The sequence below is a fragment of the Aegilops tauschii genome, chromosome 3 (assembly GCF_002575655.3).
Source record: "Aegilops tauschii subsp. strangulata cultivar AL8/78 chromosome 3, Aet v6.0, whole genome shotgun sequence".
Classification (NCBI taxonomy): Eukaryota; Viridiplantae; Streptophyta; class Magnoliopsida; order Poales; family Poaceae; genus Aegilops; species Aegilops tauschii.
Genome location: NC_053037.3, coordinates 570,686,651 through 570,696,222, shown reverse-complemented (window position 1 = coordinate 570,696,222; position 9,572 = coordinate 570,686,651). Strand labels below are relative to the sequence as shown.

General features: G+C 45.9%; 1 protein-coding gene and 1 long non-coding RNA gene across 2 annotated transcripts; one reads left to right on the top strand and one right to left on the bottom strand.

Moving 5' to 3' along the window:
- Positions 1 to 544: 544 nt before the first annotated feature.
- Positions 545 to 5,205, bottom strand: LOC120976989 (uncharacterized). Its single transcript, XR_005773785.3, has 3 exons — positions 5,087 to 5,205; positions 4,750 to 4,927; positions 545 to 3,064 (listed from the first exon to the last, which is right to left on the bottom strand). It is a non-coding gene; the product is annotated as an uncharacterized lncRNA (long non-coding RNA).
- Positions 5,206 to 5,797: 592 nt separating this feature from the next.
- On the top strand, positions 5,798 to 8,193 carry LOC109785801 (leucine-rich repeat receptor protein kinase HPCA1). The gene is made up of 8 exons (XM_020344386.3): positions 5,798 to 6,052; positions 6,155 to 6,318; positions 6,417 to 6,637; positions 6,772 to 6,898; positions 6,993 to 7,064; positions 7,147 to 7,333; positions 7,516 to 7,648; positions 7,858 to 8,193. The coding sequence occupies exons 2-8, from the start codon at positions 6,177 to 6,179 to the stop codon at positions 8,101 to 8,103; spliced, it is 1,128 nt and encodes a 375-aa protein (XP_020199975.1). The 5' UTR covers positions 5,798 to 6,052; positions 6,155 to 6,176; the 3' UTR covers positions 8,104 to 8,193.
- Positions 8,194 to 9,572: the final 1,379 nt, after the last annotated feature.

Genomic DNA, 9,572 nt, shown 5'->3' with positions numbered 1-9,572 from the left:
CGCGAACTACCATGCCAATGGGCTAGCAGGTGCAGGGCTCTCATCTCAGGGCTCTGCCATGCAACTCATGCTTGGTCTCCTTGTAAACCTGGAGGACTTTTAACTCACACAAGAAAAAATCGTGTGATAAATAACACGCCACGTCTAGTCTTGCAATGGATATTCTTAAGCCTTCCACTCGTATTGGCAACTTGCAAACATCTGCATGTGATGTTTAATTCAGTCTATGTCTCTGTCTCTGTCTCTGTTTTGCTTTCCCTTTCCATTCCCGGCAAACTTGTGATTCATTCTTGTTGTCCATGTCAGATATTCTTTCTTTTTCCAACGGGCTTCTTGTCAGATTCCAGCACTGTTTCGTTTTCAATAGAAGCTGCAAGTACAGTTACAAGCAAATGTACTGAAACTTTCTACATTCTCAGATTCACAGCCCCATACAAGAACCTCAACATGCAAGAATCATCAACACTGCTAATAAATTTTCTAAACAGGACACCTCACATTAACGTTTCTTGCTTGTAGTTCTTCTTGTTCTTGTCAGTTCTTTCTTTCTTTTTTGAATGGGGTTCTTGTCATCAGGTGTTTCGTTTTCGACAGAAGCTGCAAGCACAATTACAAGCAAATGTACTGAAACTTTCTACAGTCTCTAGATTAACTGCACCATTAAAGAACTTCAACATGCAAGAATCGTCACCACTATTAATAAAGTTCCTAAAAAGTACACCTGCCGTTAAGGTTTCTTGCGCGGACTTTCAGTTGCTAGCTAGCTGGGAGCCTTATCTAATTATAATAGTCCAGCATGAGCAACCTCCCTATCTTTAGTCAAACTATCACGGTGCCTAATATAATGCTGATGGCAACATTTTGCTAACTACTATCGATCAAGTATATCCAACAGTTCTGCACGATCCAGGCTGGAAACTGGCATCCTGCCATAAGTATTTCTTTTCTAGCGACAGCCATTGGATTCTCCTCTGCACAAGGGCATCACTCTTCTTTATTTATTTATTTTGTTCCCTTTGGTAATTATGCACCCTGAAGATGTTCCTATTGGTATATGGCTATGTGCTATCAGGAGAACAGCTGAAACAGTGCATCTGAGATCATTTCCCTGAGCAGTCCAGGTTCACTGAAGTTGATCTATCAATTCATCTAAGCATACAATAATTTACTTTACTAGTGATCTCATATTATATATATAGTAGGCTAGTAAGATACAGCTGATGTTGGGGAACTCAGAATTGACTTTGCTTTCATGGATATGGACATGAGTGTCTGAAACATGGATGTGTAGAAAACTCAATCATGGTCACTTGGACTTGAGCCAACAGTGCTAGTTTGAACAGAACAGACAGTTTGACTAAATATATAGTTTTCTTCAGTGTCTGTAACAAGTACTGGGACTAATGATGTGTGTGTTAAGCAACTCAAGAAACCAGTCAGTCTGATTCAGAAAACACAACATGTTCGAACTGCATTTTCAGATCAAACACTCATCTGTAGTGTGTGTGTGCATGTATGGGCAAGCAAATCTGATAAAAGAATCAATATCGGATTCAGATTTGGATCTTGTCTCACGGAGGAGTATCTAACTGGACCCCTTGCAAGCAAATCTGCAGTGCTGCTAGCCTGCAAAGAGTTGTATTGATTTGCACGTTGTTGTTTGAATCATTTAGATTTGCTTGCTGTCTGAATCATTTAGATTTGCTTGCTGTTTGAATCAGTTAGATCAACCCAGTTTACACCGCAAACCCATGTTTCTTTGCATGGTTCAGAAAAAAAAAATGCACGTTTCTCTAACATGAAATGACTCGCTTGAGGATCTGAAAGTGATAAAGCGCCAAGAGAGGCTACTGACTAAACCAAGGATGTAAAAACCCTTGACATTCATCATGACCTCATCTTTGACGTGTTTTCGGTTGATTGTCACGCACGCCTCCTCAGATGTCGAACAGTCTTGCTAACTCTCAATCGACTGAGACTTGATTATGTCTTAGCCGATGCTATATTCGTGAGATCATACATTGAGATCCCCATAATTTTTCTTACAGATCTGAGCGACTTTTTATCCATAGAAGAAAAACATCGTGTGATAAAGAATAATACGCCAAGAACTCTGTGTAGAAGTGCATGCTCTAGCCAATGCAACCAAAAAACCGATCTAATAGAAGAGACTAGGCAATACATTTATACGTCAACACTCTGTTACTCTAGTCCTTTCTGGACACTTTCAGTTTGGGTACAGTCTTGCAAATGGATCTTCTTAAGCCTTTTATTGGCGATACAACAACTGCATGTGATGTTCAATTCAGTCTCTGTCTCTGTTTTGCTTTCCCTTTCCATTCCCGGCAAACTTGTAATTTTTCTTTGCCTTGTCAGATTCTTCGTTTTCGAACGAGGCTCTTGTCAGATTCTGGCACTGTTTCGTCTTCAATAGAAGCTGCAACTACAATTACAAGCAAATGTAATGAAACTTTCTACGGTCTCTAGATTCAGTGCACCATACAAGAACCTGTTTTAACATACAATAATCATCAACACTAGGTTTTAATAAACTTCATAAAAAGTACAACTGCCATTAAGGTTTTTCATGTGCAGACTTTCAGTTGCAAGCTACTGTAGTTGGGATCCTTATTTAATTATTATAGTCCAGCAGGAGCAACCTCCCTATCTTTAGTCAAACTATCATGGTGCCTAAATTTTTTTTCGAAAAGGGGGGATTCCCCGGCCTCTGCATCAGAACGATGCATATAGCCATCTTATTAAAGCAAATAAATAGGTTCCAACACGGTCTCAAAGTCTCCAAAAAAAAAGTAAAAAGTAGCTCACACGGAGCCAGAAAGGCTAGAAGACAAAACTAGCCTAATAAAGGACGCCACAACCAGCTGGCAAGAAAGAGATAAGTAAACTAATTGCCTATCCTATTACATGACCGCCATCCAAACCGGTTGAAGATATCCCGAGCTACCATCTCCCAGCGGATAGATCCAGTAACCAAACGCTCCCTGGCCTCCGTCGGAGTGGGTAGCGACCACGAACGGATCAATGTCGTGGCTCTGAAAATGACCTGCAAAAAATGAATGCGTGTTGTCCTGTTAAAAACCAAATCATTTATGCAATTTCAGAGCGCCCACCACAAGGCGCAGACTCCTACACGAATATGTCTCGCTAACTCGGGCTCTATCCCGTTAAGCCACGTTCCAAACAACGTGTTGACAGAACTCGGTGGAGTAATATTAAAAGCAATATGGACCGTCCTCCATAAAACTTTGGCTAACGGGCAATCAAGAAAAAGGTGCCTGATCGTCTCATCCCGATCACAGAAACTACACCTAATAGGTCCTGTCCAATTACGCTTTGTCATGTTGTCCTTGGTTAAAATAACTTGTTTATGGACAAACCACATAAACACTTTGATCATGGTGCCTAATATAGGTGACAACATTTTGCTAACTAATTTCAGCATATGGATCTGGTATATCCAGGGTTTTGGTTACCGGTCGAAATTTTGAGATTTACCATGGTTACCGTGTATTTCCACCCCCCCCCCCCCCCCCTCGGTAAATGGGAATTTCAAGCAAAAAATCGATTTTTTTTGAATTTTTGAATTTAAATGCTCAATTGTACAGTAAAGTACGGCAGCATCAATTATTTCAACATAGTTAGTTCTGGTGTGGTGATAACAACCTATTTCCATGTTCAAAAAGTAGCTGGTTCTACTTTCCCTTCTTGGACTTTTTTAAACTAATATAAGTTCAAGTGCTATCTATATCTATTTTGAAAAAAATTGAATTCAAAATTGAACTTGAAATTTCGTTTGAAATTTGCTCAAAATTTCGTGGTAACCATGGTAACCACGTTTACTAATCCCCCTCGGTAAAAATACCCATTCGGTAAACCAAAACAGTGGGTATATCCAACAGGTCTGCCCGATGATCCAGGGTGGAAGCTGTCATGCAGCCATTAGTATTTCTTTTCTAGTGACAGTCATTGGATTCTCACCTGCACAAGGGCATGGATGAATGGTGCATGTGCCCTCTTCTTTATCTATTTTTGTTCTCTTTGGTAATTGTGCACCCTGAAGATGTTTCTATTGGTAGTATATACTAGTGTCAGGAGGAGAACAGCTGAACAGTGCATCTGAGATCATTTCCATGAGCAGTCCAAGTTCACTGAAGCTGATCTATTCTTGTAAGCATACAGTAGTTCATGCTTTACTAGTGATATTATATACTACTGGAGGCTAGTAAGATATAGCTGAGGCCCCGCTTGGAATCGGTGTATTTTTATACATCCGTATTTATTTTACAAGTGTGTATCACCGGCCACAGTTTGATTTCCACCTTGAAAAAAAGGACGGATGGAGGCCTGTATATTTTTACAGGGTTATATATAGCTCGGTGAAACGACAATCCAATCAGCGCCTGATGTTGGGCAACTCAGAATTGACTTTGCTTTCATGGGTATGGTCAGATGGACATGAGTGTCTGAACACATAGATGAGTAGATTGTTACTCAGTCATGGCCACTTGGACTTGAGCAGACAGTTTGACTAAACTAATTATTATTTTCAGACAGAACAAATACTGAAATTAGTGATGCACTGATGCGTGTGTTGAGCAACAAAGAAAAAAACAATGTTCGAACTGCATTTTTCATCAGATCAAAACACTCATCTGTAGTGTGTGCGTCTGTATGGGCAACCAAATCTGATAAAAGAATCGATAAGGGATTCAGATTTGGATCTCGTACGTCTTATGGAGGAGTATCTAACTGGACCCCTTGCTGCCTGCCCGCTGCATAGAATTTCATCAACAAGCACGCTGCTAGCCTGCAAAGAGTTGTAGAGATCTGCACATTGCTGTCTGAATCATTTAGATTCTCGAGTCAGTAATTGCATTGCAGCAAATCCATGTTTCTCTGCATGTTTCTGAAAAATAATAATCAGCTTCGATCTCTGGAAAATAAATAAATGCTCAGTCAGAACGAAAATGGAAATTAAATGACTCCCTAGAGGATCTGATAGTGATAAAGCGCCGAGAGAGACTACCAAACCAGAGATGTAAAAACCCTAGAAATTCGTCTTGACCTCATCATGGACGTGTTTTCGGTTGATTGTCTGTCACGCACGCCTAGGCCTCCTTGGAACCGATGGAGGAGGAGCCCAACACTGCGCTGTACTGGAGTACCAGCCAGCCTCGTTTTCCTCAAGGTCTGAGACGAGGTTGGCATGTGTGATGACGCGATTTTGTACTTGCACGATACCGGATCCTTCTCTTTTGTAAAGCAAGTACCTTCACGACCAACCGAATATACATGCTGGCTGTCACGAGGCTGCCCAATTTGCACTAGTTTATACTAGAAGAAGTATCTGGAAGCAGGTAGCAAACACAAGGCAACCCTGCGCCGCCGCCGTCATGCCACTCCGGCAGGCCGGCCGGCCGCCGCTAGACGCCAAGTGCACGATATAATCATGAGATCTCTATCATCATCCTTGCTCGATCGGGTCTCCAGCCTATCACAGCCGGGTCAAAGCGGCCTGTGGGCGGTCCCGGGCCGGCCCCACGTTGACAGCTTGCCGAAGGTCAGGACAGGCACCGGGCTGGGCCCGCGCACGACCGGGTCCCGCTCCCAGCTGCCCATGGCAGAATCGCTCGCCCGGTGAAGAAGAGGCGACCCGTTCGTTCGTTTCACCGCCCTGGCCGCCGCGGTGAAATGCTTCCTCTCCACGTGCATGCGCGGCATGGCGGACGTCCAAGTTGCCATGTGCATTCATTTCATATCGCCCACCTGCGTCTTCTTGGCCTGCCTCTGGCCTAGCTGCTCTGTTCGTCCTCTGATTGCGCACCAGCTACTGGTAGCTGCCCCAATTGCATCCATCCCTCGCATCGTGCTCTGCTCTTTAAAACACCCAGCCCGGCCGTCGTCCAGCTTCCGTACGTTCCTTGCTCCGATCGGGCGGCTCGAGGAGTGATCCGTCCGGAGCTGACCGTGCTCCGTCGCCGCATTGATGAATGCCGAAGCTATAGCGGCTCCCCGTCGTCGCTCTTCCCAGGTTAGCGCTCAGCGCAAGCACTGCACCGCCGGGAGCCTCCGGGGCACGGACTCTCGGCCGGCCGGCGACTGATCCCGTAGTTCTTGGTTTGCGTGCGCGCAGGGATGCCACGGTCGCCCGGATCATGGCATTGCCAACCGCGGTCGTAGCCGGCGTTGCCGCGTCCGTCGCCCTGCTGGTGCTGCTGGCGGTCGCCGCCGCGCTCTGCTGGTGGCGCCGTAGCCGGACCTCCGACACCGCCTCCGACGAAACTCCTCCCACGCTAGGTACTTACTACCTGACACTAGCAAAAATTATCCTGCTGCGATTTCTTCTTTTTGTAATTGCCGTGCGTGATCGTGATGCACGAATCGTTTGGTCTCAGCGGAGTGGGGCAGGTGCGGCCGGACGTCGTCGGCGCCGGACTACCAGGGCGCCAGGCGGTTCACGCTGGAGGAGATGTCCCACGCCACCAAGAACTTCAGCGACGCCAACCTCGTCGGCGCCGGCACCTTCGGCAAGGTCTACATGGGCCTCCTGCTCGACGGCACCGTCGTCGCCATCAAGCGCCGCGTCGGCGCGCCACGGCAAGACTTCGTCGACGAGGTAACCCATCTGAAACCCTGCTACTTCTTGAACGTTTCTGAACCGCCGGATTTTCGTTTCGACAAGGAAGTAATTGCCTCTGTACTGACGCGAGAGTTGGTGAAATGTACTGACTGAATTCGCCTATGCTGCAGGTGAGGAGGCAGTCGGAGATCTGGCACCGGAACGTGGTGACCCTCATCGGCTACTGCCAGGACGGGGGTCTGCAGATGCTCGTCTTCGAGCACCTGCCCAACGGCAGCGTCTGCGGCCATCTATACGGTAATTTCCAGTTGCACAGCTCCATTCTTGTCGCACAAATTCGAAGCAGCAAACAGCCGAACGCTGATGCGCAGACCCTACATCAATTTACCAGATACCGGCAAAGAGTCCATGACAAGGCTGGAGTTCAAGCAGAGGCTCTCGATCGCCATCGGAGCGGCCAAAGGTGGTGGTAACACAGAACTTATTACACAATCCACTGTGCTTGTTTCAGAAACAGAGTGTCTGAACTCTGAACTGCGTTGCAGGTCTTGACCATCTGCACAGCCTCGCGCCACCATTGATCCACAAGGGCTTCAAGACGAGCAACGTGCTGGTGGACGAGAACTTCATCGCCAAGGTGTCCGACGCCGGAGTCGACCGGCTGCTCAGAGGGCTTGAGGACCCCGGCTCGCCGCTGAACGGGTTCCGTTCCGGCATCTACCAGGATCCAGAGTATGTCTCTCTGAACCCTGAACATTACTATTCTGCAGTTCATGTGTGCTGCGTCCTGTAATCACCAGACACTCTTGTCTGGTAGTTATGCGTTGGTCCACAGTGTGCTGTGTCCTGTAATCACCACTATTGTCTGACTCTTGTGCACCTGCGTTTCTCTGTGCGCGTTCGTTCATTCTCAGGGCACATTCCTTGGCACAGCTCTCTGCGAGCAGCGACGTGTACAGCTTTGGGGTTTTCCTTCTGGAGCTCATCACCGGCAGGGAGGCCGCCAGCTTGGTTTCTCCGGAATCAACCGAATCTCTCGCTCATTGGGTAATTATTAATCAGTGATACTAATTTTCAGTACATTTTCATTCCAACTAAATATAGTGATTTTTGCAGTTTTTTTTTTTTACAAAAGTAGTAGTAATATCTAAGAGTTCTTCTGATAAAAGTATATTAGTTGACGTTTCGTTCAAAATTAACCTAAACTCAAATCCAACCACATTATATTGACGCCAGTTTCGTGCTGAATGTGTCAGCTAGAGGCGTCAGGAGACGAGGTGGCGGACCCGAGGCTCGGCGGCAGCTTCACCTCGGAGGGCATGAAGGAGCTGGTCGGGCTGACAATGCAGTGCCTGAGCCCGTCAGCGGTGAGGAGGCGGCCCAAGATGCGGCTGGTCGCGGCGGAGCTCGACCGCATCCTGGAGAAGGAGATGACCCTGACGACCGTCATGGGCGATGGCACTGCCATCATCACCCTCGGGAGCCAGCTCTTCACGTCATGATCATCCGATATTTGTTGCCACGGTCCATATTTTCTTGTTTCGCGGTTGCTAAACTTTAGTTGCCTGAAAATGAATTGTGCGCCTGTCCAATTCCCCAAGCATCGAGCTAGAAATGAAGACGACGTGGCGTCGTTGATGGAGGGGAGTACGAGGGTCGAAGGATATGGGTGTGGGTATATGAGGATTTCAACGGTGCTAAAAAAGGGGGAAGGATGGTTAGAGGGATGACCGGGGTGACGGCCAGCGGACCGGCATAGGAGGCGGTTCAGGCAGGGCGGGGGACGATGAGGCGACGTCGGCTGAAGGTGGCGGGGTGCCGGCGGTTAGGCCAATGAAGCGGGCGGCTCGACAATGGAAGTGGTTGTCAACAATGGAGACAAAGGAAAAATCGACCAATGTATGTACTTTTTTCAGGCACCTGGAATTTAGCCGGTCCATTTTGTTTTGTACATTTGCACATAAAGCAACTGCCTGTGTAATTTCTTTTTTTTTTGCGGGGGGTTGTGTACAATCTCTATACTCCATAGAAAAATCGGGAGATGAGAAGTTTCTTTTTTCTCCCGGGGAAGATAACGAAGTTCCTCTTCCATGGGCTCGCAAGGCTAGTTGCATGGCTTGAAACATACTATCAAGTCTCCAGGCTTGAATTCCCAAACAAAGTCTCCAGACATGGAAACTTCCTGAGGTTTTATTGATGGCAACATGGTATTCCCTCCGTTCCTAAATATAAGTCTTTGTAGAGATTTCACTATGGACCACGTACGGATGTATATAGATGCATTTTAGAGTATGATTCACTCATTTTGTTTCGTATGTAATCCATAGTGAAATCTCTTCAAAGACTTATATTTAGGAACGGATGAATATAAGATAATATTTGTGCATGGAACAACGGGCTGATGCTGCAAATTGTTTGAAATGGAATCCATTTTCGTAATTGAACGTAAACTTATTATTACTGTTGCAATCCCGCAAAAGAAAGTTGCACTAGTTGATATGTATTGTTGCATAGTTCGAAAGACTACTAGCTTTGTATAACCTGTGTTTAAATGGACATTCCTTTTTTGGGGGGTTATTAAAATGCCTTTGATATTTCAATTTTCACGTAATGCTTTGATTTGCGACGAATTTTGTTTATGTGCCGAAAGTCGTCACATTTGTTGCCGTCTCACTTTGATCAAGCATTTTATAGTTGCAATTAGCCGTAGCAGAAGGATAGCTATGGACCGGAGCTACTCATGTACACTAGATGAAAAAATGTGACTGAAACATAGATTATTGTAAGGCAACTCGGTGTAAGGTTTGCACCGGCGAATTTTTCTATAAAATGAAGCCAATAGAAAACATGTCACAGGGTTCAGGTAAACACCAATACACAGGATTTTATCTCATCACTGATCTGAAAATTTTACGCTTGCATCCAGTGCTGGACTGCTGCTCGACGGGGTCGGGCCCGAACCAATAGATGA

Excerpts from the sequence above, each read along its gene's own strand:
- LOC109785801 (XM_020344386.3), top strand. The coding sequence starts at position 6,177 with ATGGCATTGCCAACCGCGGTCGTAGCCGGCGTTGCCGCGTCCGTCGCC. Across the intron at positions 6,319-6,416 it reads CGAAACTCCTCCCACGCTAG|CGGAGTGGGGCAGGTGCGGC; the intron begins GTACTTACTACC and ends GTTTGGTCTCAG. Across the intron at positions 7,334-7,515 it reads GGCATCTACCAGGATCCAGA|GGCACATTCCTTGGCACAGC; the intron begins GTATGTCTCTCT and ends GTTCATTCTCAG.